Genomic DNA, 13,279 nt, shown 5'->3' on the forward strand with positions numbered 1-13,279 from the left:
TACAACGGTACCTTTTCGACCTGGCCACTTGCCACGCCGACTAATAAAAAAAATCGAGTTGGTCACGACTCACGACCAAGGAGCAAGGATAAATATACCTACAAAACTGGAGGTTGAGCTCCGAACGAAAAAGTTTGACCTTTATTACTTATTATATATCCATCTCTTTCTTCACATTTCACGAATGACTTCCATCTCTTTCTTAACCTAACTAAAAAGAGAGATGGAATATTCGTGACGTAATAAAGATCAAATTTCTTGTTTCAAACGGATGTTCGGCGTTCAACCTCCAGTGTTGTATATAAGCTCCTTGGTCACGACGTGCATCTAAATGGCCATGCCGAAACGTGAAAAAAAAATGACATTGACGTAACTCAATTATCTTCGAATCCATGGCCAATTTTCATCTCTCCTCTTCGGAAAGTGTAATTTTCATGGATAGATAGCCGGGTGGAAAATTGCGTTTTCATCTCTAGGGTCGAAAGTATTTTTTTTTTTAAGTTTTCGATTAGAGTCGGAGTCGAAGGTAGTTGAGTTACGTCAATGACAACGAGTGTATGTACGTAAACTCGCTCACCATATCGCCGAAAAACCGTTCGTTCTGGTTGTTAGAAGCACTCCACTGCTGGTAAAGGGCCAAGTTCGTTGACGTCGGAGGTATTAAGTAGAAAATCTGCAACGAATGAAAGGAAATAAATAAATATGGAACTTTCAAACAGAAACGTTTATTCCATCACTATATAGTTGATAGCCCTAAGCAAATAAGCTTAGTAGTAAGTGATAGTTGGTAGTAAGTATTTCTGGTGTACCATCAGCCAAATAATGGTCTACCAATTTTAAACAAGCTCCTATCAAATGAATATGTCGCTGAAGTCCGAACTTTCAAGTTGACAGAAAGAAGTTGTTTTGTGACATGCAAGCGATTATCAACTTTAGGGTTGTAGACCACATAATATTTGGCTGATGGTACAATAAAGAGTGATTGTATTGCAACTATTGTACCGCTGATTAGATGATGAGTGGAAAATACCTCCTTGCCCTACACACGGAAAGGAGATCGACCAAGATAAGAGGAGGGCGCCTTGGGGTCAAATCATATTGGAGGCCAAGATCCACTTCGGGTTGCTGAGCAAGAGTAATATTTGCGAAAGTTTATAAGTCTGTTTGTTACCTCATCACGTCGAAACCGCTGAACCGATTCAGATGAAATTCAGTATGCAGACAGTTTGAGTCTCGGGGAAGGACATAGGATAGTTTTTATTCTGGAAAATTGCATAGATCCCGCAGGATAGTCACAAACGAATTCTACGCAGACGGAGTCGCGGGAAACAGACTAGTTGGTGATTAACTAACCTTCCGTCCGTGCATGACGTGGTACCACACGGTGGTCCCGCCGAAGTCGACGTGGAAGTCCGTGTAAGAGCCGGCGGCGCTCATGAGACAGTACTTCTGCACGGCGGGCCGCGGGGCGCTCCTCCGCCGCGGGCCACGCGCACTCCGCCCAGTCCAGCCGGCGGATCAGCCCCGGGGGCTCCACTAGCGACGCCATGCTGGGAACAATTCATGTATGTTAATACCATTGACCGAAAGTTCTCGAGTAGAGACCGCGGATCGGCAAGCGCAGCGTAGGACGTCCACCAACGAGATGGACGGATGACTTAAAGCCGGCGGTTCACCGTGGATGCAAGCCGCTGCCAACCGAGGCAACTGGAGGTCAATGGGGGAGGCCTATGTCCAACAGTGGACGTCCTACGGCTGAGATGACGATGATCCACCGATTGGAGAAAAAAATAACCCTCTAGATGGGTTATACTAGCTAAATCGCGTACCAGGGCTTAAAAGTATGTCCACCTTCTCATACCAGGTGCAGAAAGGTATCAAAATACTTTCAAAGTATTTTCTGTCCAACGCAACGAGTCGAATACTTGCTTCCTTGCAAGTTTAAATTAACCTCATTATTATACAGATAAGATTCGAAATTTTTAATCAAGACGTATATATACTTTGAAAGTATTTTATTTAACTTATAAGCACAAGCTGAACCTTAAGTACAGGGCCAATCAACTATTTACCGACACTTTGGGTGTCTCCTGCGTTACCAAAATTGTCTCTAGCTTTACCAAAAAATCGTACTTCCAACAAGATATTTCACGGTTTAATAGGTTGAACTTACGTAGGATGGCATATTCATATACACCATCTATTAAATTACAGAAATAACATGTTTACTTACAAAAAATCTGCAATTGTTTGAAAAATGTCGCGGACAGATTAGTGTCGGTAAAAAAGTTGATTGGCCCGTGTATGACTATAAGATATAATTTAGCAAATTGGGATTTTTACGTAGTAGTACTTACTTTGAAGGGACAGTATACTTTAATGGAAAAATACTTTCAAGTCTTGCAAGTATATCGGGTCGGTACCTGGTTGATATACTTGCAAGGAAATACCTGGTATCAAAACCTGGTAACGTAAATACGCACCATCTCTATAACCCTCCTAAAAATTCAAAGCCAAGCTTAAAAAGTGGCTGATAAATAGGATATTTTACAATTTAAACGAGTTCTTTAGAGATACTTAATTATGAATTTATGATGATATTTTGCCATAATATTGTTATCCTGCAAGAAATTGTCATTATTATGTGTAGTTTAAGTTATATATAAATCTATCTGAACATATTGTACGCCCGAAACGGGTAACTGTTGATACTTTGTACTACATGACGACCTTGTACACTCCTCACAGTTTATGCAATAAATATTTATATTTCTATTTCCTCTCGACAGTCGGATACGGTAAGCACCCGCTAGGTGGACTGACGACATTGTGAGAGTTGAAAGAAAGAAAGAAAATGCGTTTATTGCCAACACTTAGGCTCCGATCAAGTAAAAAGTTAAGATGGAGCGCGGTGAACAGCCGAGTGAGGCCGGTTTTATAAGCATGTGTGCGTAGGCCAGTGTTGCCATATTAATTCTTAGTACCCCGAAACTACAAAAATATCGTTACCGTTAATAACGTTTTAATAACTGGGAATCGAACCCAGGTCCTCGGCATTCCGTGCCACGTGCTATACCGCTACACCACCGCTGGACAACGGTACAGACGCAAATTTCTCCTATGCACCACATATCTCAGCCTGTTTGTTTCTTATTTAGTCACTTAAGCAGCGACACTACTGGAAGTATAGGTAGATTTCAGGGTAGGCAGATGATAGTTTACTGTGCAGCAGGCCCACCAGCCAAGCGCAGCGCCGCGCGCCGCCTGTCCTGCTGCTGCTGCCTACTCAATGCACGCGAGTACTTACTTAGTATCGCTGAACTCGAGACTCAGCACGTTGAGCACCCTCTCCCCCCTGAGATCCGGGGGGGTCTCGAAGTACTCCACGAAGTCACCCAGCGGCATCCGCAGCGTTGACTGCCGCCGCACATCTATCACTTCCACCTGGCGAATCGCAGATTAATTACAAATGAGTTTTGCGAAAAGAAGCAAATAAGTTTTTGTCAAAAAAAAATTTATACAAACTTATTTGCTGACTGTATTTTTGTAGCCTGTACTGGCATGGTCATCCAAACTACATTTCCATACCAAATTTCAAGTCAATGCCATTAAGGACTTCCATCCCGCAGAGACTATCCTGGCCGGATCACCAGAATTTCACTACCAGATTAACATACTGTCACAGGACTTACATACATAAGTATGTATGTCAAATTTCACGTCAATTCGACTTCTAAGATTTGATTACACAAACAACGAGACAGTAAAAAGTAATAAAAGCTTGTAAAAAAATCCGTTAATTTTAACAAGAAAATATTCAGTCAAACTAATCCAACCATCTCTTAAAATATTTCGGCTAGATCTTATCATATCGTCTTTGTATATGGCGTTATTTTGTATGATGAATACCTCTAGCTGTGCACCGCAAAACCTTAGCACAGATCTGACGGTGAACGTGGCAGGATTCGGCGTCACCATGTCCAAACCCTCCGATGTGTGGAATATTATGGGCCGATTGAACCCTGCCAACAAAAAAACAGTTGACAATGTTACAAAACACCCTACGGGTCATAAAATTAGATCAAGTTTGAAATCGAGTTTATCAATATAGGAATTCCCTCATCATCATCCCAGCCTAAATACGTCCCACTGCTGGGCACAGGCCTCCTCTCAGAATGAGAGCGCTTAGGCCGCAGTTCCCACGCGGGCCCAGTGCGGATTGGGAACTTCACACACACCATTGAATTTATTTGTGCAGGTTTCCTCACATTGTTTTCATTCACCGTAGAGCTTGTGGCAAATTTCAAATATAATTACGCACAAGAATTTCTAAAAAGTCAGAGATGCAAGCTGGGGTTTGAAGCCACGATTGGCCACAAACTCTGCTTGTGAGGCCACAGGTCAAGCATACCACGGCTTTTTTGAAAATTTTGCTGTCTGGATTCCTGTGTCTGATACTGACCGTTGTCTTTGACGAAGTCCTCGGTGAACTGTTGCGGGCGCAGGCGAGTGAGGGCGGGTGGCGCGGGCCGCAGCGGCCGCGCCGCCAGCGCGCGCACCCACGCCGGCGAGCCCACCTGCGACGCGCGCGTCTCCGCGCCTAGCTCGTAGCGGTCCGCCCGGTGGTTGTTGGTCGGGATCTTTACTGGAATTACAATGGTGATTCATAAGCCCAATTCATAAGCTCAATTTACACCGCGAGCGGAGCAGACTCCGTATGGACTCAGTTTAACGTACAACAATCAGCTAAGAAAGTACTTACACAGAACCTCAATAAAGTTCGACGTAAATTGAACCAAGTCTTTTTCATCACACTTGCTCGTAAACAGTGTCGTAACATGCAGGCTATCTTGCTTGCAACCCCCCAAATAAAATCCTCGGCCTTAATGTGCTTGTCATGAAACCCGTGGTCGGTAAATGAGTCATTGCCCGTACTAATTTTCTTGTCATGAAGCCCAAGGTCGGTAAATGAGTTTGTTACTGCATGGCGTGCTTCTGCTCCGTGCGCGCGCTGCTGCGGAGGGGGAGGGCGGTGGGGGGCTGGCGCTGCCAAGAGCGCAGTCAGCGGTATCGGCAATTATTGAAAGAATATTAATTTTTCTTTTACAAATATTCAATTTTACTCGCAAATGTGATAAAAAACATTGTATGTCGCACGGGCGGTACTAGAATTACGAACATCGACTCATTCAAGACAAGTTCTAATAGACTCATTCGTAATTCCTTATTTACCGCCCTTAAGACACATGTACTATTCTTTTACCATAAAGCTTGTGGTAAATTTTAAATACAATTTCGTATTTGAATGCCGAAAGGTAAGACATGTGAGCCCTGATTGAAACCTAGGGTCCTCTGCTTCAGAGGCCTTAGATCAAACCATTAGGCCACCACTTCAACCCACCACTGCCACCTTGGTACGCAGTTTCATTCCCTGACAGTACAGTCACCTGCGAATATCTGCCACAGTGAAGCATGCAAAAATATCTGACACATCCTACCGGCCCTAGAAATAGAGTCACATCAGATATTTATCATGCTTTGTGTGTGTGTGCGTGCATGTGAAATATTAGTGACACATTATGTGTCTGTCATCTGAGTTACTTTCATCCTAATGCCAAAAAAATTGGACTAATTACTATTGTTTTTTCTATTTCTCTAATTATCTTCATCACTACATCATCATCATCACCACACAATCATCATTATCATTGACAATTTTTTCTTAATTCCATGTTGCCTCACATCACTCAGCACAAACATGAGCCGTTTACATAAAAATCAACAACCAAGTATTTAGAGTAAATTATTCAAATATTTTAATTTATTCAATTCTCTATTTGTCCTACTGGTTGTTAGCGGTTTATTTCATTGTTTACATTGAAATGAGCAAACCATAGAACAGGTTAATTATATGCAATGTTTGCTAAAAGTCAGGGAAAGTGGAGAAAGCAATTTAAATTTGGTGACAAAAAAACTTGGACTTAAGTGTAATATGTACGTAGTCTTTAATGCAAGTATTGCACCCGTCTATACCTATATGCTCAAAAATATCTGAACACACTCAAAGCGCTTGACGATATCTGTATATGAGGTTAGTTCCCGATTCACCGGATTTTTGTATTATTTATAGATAGAAGATTGATACTCACACACTGAAGGGCCATATGTTTGGGCACATTTTGGACAGTGATACTTGTCTATGTCATCCGATTGGTAAATTTTCACATCAACACAGCTGAAAAAAAATATATCATAAGTTATGCAAGTTCTTAAATGTTTTTTTTCCTAAAAGTGTAATGGCTAAGCCAACACACCTTTTTGTAGTTAAAACTACATATTTCTTAGCTTAACTTAATTAGGAATTAGTTGATTTACATATTGTCTCATTTACTTAGACAATGTAATGTACAGTTGAGTTTGTAAACTTCTGAGCAAAAATTGGTTCAAAAATATTTGAACATGCTTCTACGCCGTTAACAATAGAGTTGTGTTCACATATTCAGAAACAAAGTTTGATCATACTCATACTCATACTCATACTCTTTTATTGGTAATATCATTATTACATGTCATTTTGTTAAATTATTCTAATATATTCTAAGAACTAATTAATTAAATAATTTCAGTAAATAATCAGAAAGATCAGAAGTTTATGAACTCGGCTGTACTAACTAATTGGGAAGAAGTTAAAAGGTTTACCCCTTGTTTCACCATCCATTGATCAAATTTATTTCATAGATAAATGTGATGCTGTCTGTTTTTTTTGTTCGAATAGACAGAGACGGCATCATTCATTTTTTTTATAATTTTGTATAAAATATGGTGTAAAATAAATAATTATGAATCCCAATAGAAAAACCAGCCTATGACAAATCTACAAGCACAAGTGAACCTCAGTTCTAAGTTTCATCATAGTTATAAAAACAAGAATAAACACTTGCAAGGTCATTAGTGGTTGCTAAGCATTTTTTTTCACAAAAAACTCTTAATGACTCCTTAAATTTGATTGCACAATATCTCAATAAACAATCTCAATCTAATTGAAGAATTAAATTAGAAACCTTGAAAACATTCAAAACATTTCGCATCATTCTTCATTTTCTAATTGGTTTTAAAGGGATAAGATCAATATTAAACTGTAAAAGACTGGAAGTTAGACTGTCAAGCATTTTTAGATTAAAGACAGGAAGACCTGTATCGTAATCATTTCTGCTTACAGGTGCGTCAACAGGTGAATATATAGGACCGTCAGCCAGTTGGTAGAGTTGCCAGGCCATTGTAATGGATTCTGATCACCACAATAGCTTTGGCACAGAGATATCACCAGGCACAACACGGTAATAATGCTTAATATGAACACAAAGGTTCCAATGCTAACTGGACTTCACAGTCCCATGACGACGGTCCATGTAAACAAATGGAATACAACACAATAAGGACATCCGAGGCTCTTAATATTATGCTATGTGTACGTTCTTGATATTCAAGAGCCAAACAACGATAGAAGCGAAAACAAACACGAAAAATTCACTAAAACATCACAAGTGCGATGGCCGAACGGCTGTGCACTGTCAAAAGAAACATTGTTTTTTTAACACACATGGACGTTTAAACTCTAAAATTTTTATTTTTTCCACATTACCTGCCGTGGAACCACTCACGACAGCAGTCGCATTCTATCATAAATTGTCCAATATTATAAGGTTGACCACACAAACAATAGGTTTCCTTCGATGACGCCATCTTGATGGCGAATAGACAATTGTTGCCACTTTTTCTCCACGTCGCTTTCGGGTGACCATGGTACAAAACACAAGTCCATATTTTGACTAAAACTTAGAATATTATCCCAACAAATCATTTTAAGTTTAAATTTAATTTAATCAAAACTTAAAAATTCATGTCATTTCAGATTTATTAATTATTCAAATTTTAAAACTACAGATTATAACGCCTGATATAAAAAAATAGCAACTACTACTCGAGCGTCATGAAATTGTCATTGGGTAGTTTTACATTTCGACCAGGCGTTTGTGCCTGGGCCTGGATGGATATTATTCCCGCCGGGTGACGCCTACGGTGACACTAACTGGGTCCGAATAATACCGACCCTGTTTAACATAGAAGTTCATAGAAGGTTGTCATAGAAGTTTATGTTAGCTTCTATGGTCGTGTACACGAAAAACAGGGTCGGTTTTTCCATTAGGGCCGTTAAAGGGTGTCACCCTTCCCACTTGAAAATACCGATCCCGTATTTTGCGTACGTAACCTACCTACAAATCGAAAATATTACACCGGTATACGCCATCCTGCCCCAGGTTAGTACGTACAATAGTCTTAAAAAAAAATCTTTTTTTTCAGTCTTTTTCGCCTAAGGGGCTAGGCATCCACTCGTTTGTTGCCCCAAAGTCTTCAGCCCATATTTTGAAATTTGGCCCTAATGATCCTGGAAATATTAATAAAAAGTAAAAAAAAGTTTCTGAATAATTTTATTATGAAGTCATCAATATATGTATAGCTGGCCATCTAATAGCCATTCACATTTAACTGTAGTGTTGTGTCGTGGCGCATCAGAACGGTATCGGTTTCATACATTTTTATATTATTATGGGTTTACCTACTGTTGCGTTCACATTTATCTGATCCAGTGTGTTGTGAAGGCTTGTGTTGTGTGTGGCACAACAAAACACGACAGATAAAACGAAACGAAAGAAAAATTAGAGACATGGACGCGGGGGTTTTATAAGTAACGATAATAAATTGACGGTGTAATTTTTGGATGATCCATGGAAATTTTATAAAATCCTTTAATTTCTATTCAACTATGGCATTGCTGCATGTAAAGATTGTATGTGTGCAAAGCCACGTCTAAAGTACCTACCTATAGTAAAAAATATAACTAAAAAAACACGCGTATCTAATCTAGTTCTTCCTCATTTCATTACGTAACTCTATATTTTCTACAAGCCACAATCCAACGTAACAAATAATTAATTGCTCTCTTGGTTTGACAGAGATTTTAAACTTTTTTATTGCTGTTTTTTTTTGTTCGAGCAGAGCGGTGGCGCGCAGTGCGCGTGTTGCAAGGGCTACGGATTAGCCCAAAACATGTCGAGCTAAACTCGATTTAAGACGTGAGTTAGTATCATCCGATATTTGGAAATAATTCCATCCGCATTAGCGATCCCTTCAAATAGCGAACCTACTGTGTTAAAAATAAATGTTAAATACTTGTGATGTATACATGTCATTTAATAATATTGTAAATCTGTTTTTAAAAAAAATATATTACCTCGTTGAGTTTCTTGCCGGATTCTTCTCAGCAGAGGTTTTTCCGAACGGTGGTAGATTTTTTTTTGACATTCATAAGTGCTTGTTGTAGCCTAAATTGAATAAAGATATTTTGACTTTGACTTTGACTTTGACATAATCATTTAATAATTGTGAGACTATTTGAAAAATACTGCCATCCCCTATATAGGGGCATCCACACCCCTGGGGGTCGCCACCCACATATTGAAAAGCACTGCCATAGACAAACCCGGCGAACGCGCTTTTTTTTTAACAATCAAGTATTCAATTAGATTCGTTTCTATGATTCGATTAGACCTAATGACAAAAAATATCTGCATTTGATGATTGACATGACCTCGTATATAACAATATTATAAAATGTTTCCGCGTTCGTTTCAGTTTAGTTATTTTAATTTGTTAAAACTATTTTTTTATTCACTCGTGTAATAAACTAATAGGTTATGATTGTTCAGACTGGACGTGATGTGTTATGATGTAGTTAATTGTTAGTAGGTATATAAAAAAAGAACAGACAAAACTATTTTGAACTGAAAAAACTAGTTCTGGAAATATGACAAAAGTCATCACCATCATCATCTCGGTGCCTATATATCCCACTGCTGGGCACAGGCCTCCTCTCAAAGTGAAAGAGCTTGGACTGTAGTTCGTACGCAGGCCCAGTGCGGAGTAGGAACATAATAAAAAGTACAGGAAAAGAATAAAGGGAAAAGAGTTGCTAAAGTAACTATTCTTATGTTACTAACTATTGCCCGCGACTTCGTCGAGGCATCCTCGGTGCTAAAATAAAATAAACATAAAAACCGGCCACATTATCTACTAATAATTCTCAAGAAAACTTTGCCGTTACAGTTATTTACAAGGAAAATTAGACAGCTTTCTACCATTGATAGCCTCTGAGCAAGCCGCGGATGGACGGACAGGCAGACAGACAGACATGGTGAAAATATAAGGGTTCCGTTTTTGCCATTTTGGCAGAACCCTAAAAAATTACAGGGATATTCATAAAAAGCTTGTCAGACCATTGGGAGTTTAAAGCACACTTAAGATGTACAAATTATGGTGGACGTCAATAGTATCAGAGTTAGGAAATTACACTTGCCAAACCTGGCCACCTGACCAGCTAGTGGTTCATGGCAATACAACTTCCTTTTCTGAAGCATTCGGGTAATAAACGAGGAAGCATGACACTATACTCTCTTCTAAAGTAATGAAGCGAGAAGGTCGGTTCGTGCCGCCTCGCTCCGTCGCGTGCGCCCTCTCGGTCGTAGTACCGACAGTAAAATATATGCGGATATATCATAGACAAGACCCTATTTTTAGGGTTCCGTAGCCAAAATGGCAAAAACCGGAACCCTTATGTAGTTTTGCCAGGTCTGTCTGTCTGTCCGTCCGCGGCTTTGCTCAGGGACTATCAATGCTAGAAAGCTGTAATTTTGCACGAACATATGTAAAGTATGCCGACAAAATGGTATAATAAGAAATTCAAAAAAAATTTTTTTTGATTACCTCCCATTATAGACGTAAAGTGGAGGTAAAAAAAGTCAGGATGGTAGTAAGTATATCAAATTTACAAGGAAAATTATAACGGTTAAGTTTTCTTGAGAATTATTAGTAGTTTAAGAGTAAATATAGCAGCCAAAGGTATAAAATATACCTACCTAAACTTGGAATATTCCGTTCAAAATACGAAATCCTTACAAAAAAATTGCTTCATTTTTTCTTAATGGCTACGGAACCCTTTTTTGGGAGTGTCCAACACGCTCTTGCCCAGTTTTGTCGTTTCCGTTCTTCGGGTGAGGCTATAGGTACCGGCATGAATTACCAAACCAATATGGAAATACCGACCCGATATTTCGTTTACACGCCATACAAACTGTGCCCTTAGTGTAAGTTTTCGGTAACAAAATACGTCTCGATCGCGTTCGCGTTAAAACCCATTTTTATGGAAACACGAACAGCGCCTCTAGCGGAACGTTTGCGATGTTCGTGTTTCCATACAACTTGAGATTTTACGCGAACGCTATCGAGATGTATTTTGTGACCGAAAACTTACACTAGGGGCACAGTTTGTGTTGTGGTATTTCCATGTCGGTATTGTACGTCCGGTAAATAGTATCACCCCGTTCTTCAGAACTTTTGAAAATTTTAATCACAATCGTGTGTATTCTTACTACTCTCTGTCTGCCTGTTACCTATTCACTCTTCAGCCGCTGAACAGATTTAAATTAAATTTGTCATAAAGTTTGAGACACTGGGAAGGACATAAGATTTTTGAGTTCCTTCTTGTATACAATTTTTGTTTAAAACAAGTTCACTGTTAATCTCAGTGAAGTAAACAAATGACAGCACTTAGGACTGCGACACTAAGTTTCTTGTGAAGTTGCATTGCACACGATAAACGATCAAACAAGCCGCGCCGCGGTCTCCTTTACTATCCGTCAAAAGGTTTTTATTATGCTATTACGCAAAATCGTATCGATTAAAATGAGTTAGATCTGAATAATCGTAAAATTTAATTGCATCACCTGCCAAATCTATTCCTTACTTTTGTATATTCAGAAGGTTGTCTGGAAGAGATCGCTGGGAAGCGACAAGACCGCCTATTCTTACCTTAAAAATCTCTTAATACCTGTATTTTCTGTGCTACGAACGTACTACTTATGTGTTGGCCTTCAATAAAGAGTGATTGTATTGTAGATCTAAATCTAACTTAAATTTCTTTTGATTTGACCCTAAAGTAATTAACGCTGTAACTTAGTAAAACATGTCGTTTTACTAAGTCTTTTGGATTGTCTTAGTAAAATATTACTTAAATGCATACAACATCTATCAAGTAATTACTTAAACTTCGATTTCATAATCACGGAAACCGAAACTGGTATTTTATAAATTCTTTACGATTCACGTCTTGTTCTTGACCGATTTTCTGAATGACGCATTGACGACACGACAGTCGATGCATGTCTCCGCCCTATAAGGTAACACCAACATATCAAGTAACATGACAATGGCGCTACTGTCTTTCGGTAGAGCAATTTCAGTATGATAATAAATTAGTTTGAAATTTGACCACCGGCAAAATGGAACAATGTTTAAAATTCGCGGCAATTTGGTCAAAATTGACTCTATTGTCTATGGAATACGAAGTTTAATCCGTGTATTAGTTTCATGGTATAGTTAGAAACGGTATTTCATAGTTATATTATGTCACCTGTGTCATTGTGCAAAATTATGATGTGCCGAGTTGCACAATGGACGTGACGAGACGGATAAACTAAATGTGCATAATAGATAGAGATGGGCGCGCAATATGAAGATGTCGCATCGATAGAAAATGGGAAACGAAACGTCCTCAAAGTGAATGTAGGTGTCGCCACTGTATTTTAATAAAGCATAAACACTGTTTTATCTTAATTTTACCTTTAAAACAGTGCAAGTGTTCTAATGGTACATAATTTTGTTATAACATTTATTGGAGTTATTATATGCATTTTGTTATAGAATTCATTGGAGTTTTTAAGATTTCGAAACTTAATTTTTCTTGATCGGATTTTCATTATACATACATTGCAATAATTATGCATATATTTTTTATTATTATTATGAAAGGGAGGCAAACGAACAAGCGGGTCATTTGATGGGAAATGAACACCACCGCCCATGAGTAGGTACCAACTGCTAAACGGGAATAAATACATATATTATGTATAATATTTCAACATTTTTGTCACATGTACGGAACCCTGCGCAGGACCTTAAATATTTTTTTCAAATTATACGGAAAGTAAAATACACAAAAAAGGAAAAGTGTAGCTGGAATGCTGGAACTGGGAACCGAACCCATTTCATCCAGTTCAATAAAATAAAAACAAAAATATATCTAAAACAGAAAAGAAAATTCTGAAATAGATATATCTACTAAATAATTACACATGTACATGCATAAAATTACGCCACTTTCTCA

At 38.7% G+C, this 13,279-nt stretch overlaps 1 protein-coding gene across 1 annotated transcript in view; it reads right to left on the bottom strand.

Moving 5' to 3' along the window:
* Positions 1-7,742, bottom strand: part of LOC141438566 (lysine-specific demethylase 7B-like) — a 12,688-nt gene extending 4,946 nt beyond the window's left edge. The window contains 8 exon segments of the mRNA XM_074102438.1: positions 578-673; positions 1,354-1,470; positions 1,472-1,550; positions 3,308-3,444; positions 3,910-4,022; positions 4,463-4,645; positions 6,150-6,235; positions 7,643-7,742. Of these exon segments, the coding sequence (XP_073958539.1) occupies positions 578-673; positions 1,354-1,470; positions 1,472-1,550; positions 3,308-3,444; positions 3,910-4,022; positions 4,463-4,645; positions 6,150-6,235; positions 7,643-7,683 (852 nt within the window). The 5' untranslated portion in view covers positions 7,684-7,742.
* Between the last annotated feature and the right edge of the window lie 5,537 nt (positions 7,743-13,279).

Source organism: Choristoneura fumiferana, chromosome 19 (genome assembly GCF_025370935.1).
Source record: "Choristoneura fumiferana chromosome 19, NRCan_CFum_1, whole genome shotgun sequence".
NCBI classification, from domain to species: domain Eukaryota; kingdom Metazoa; phylum Arthropoda; class Insecta; order Lepidoptera; family Tortricidae; genus Choristoneura; species Choristoneura fumiferana.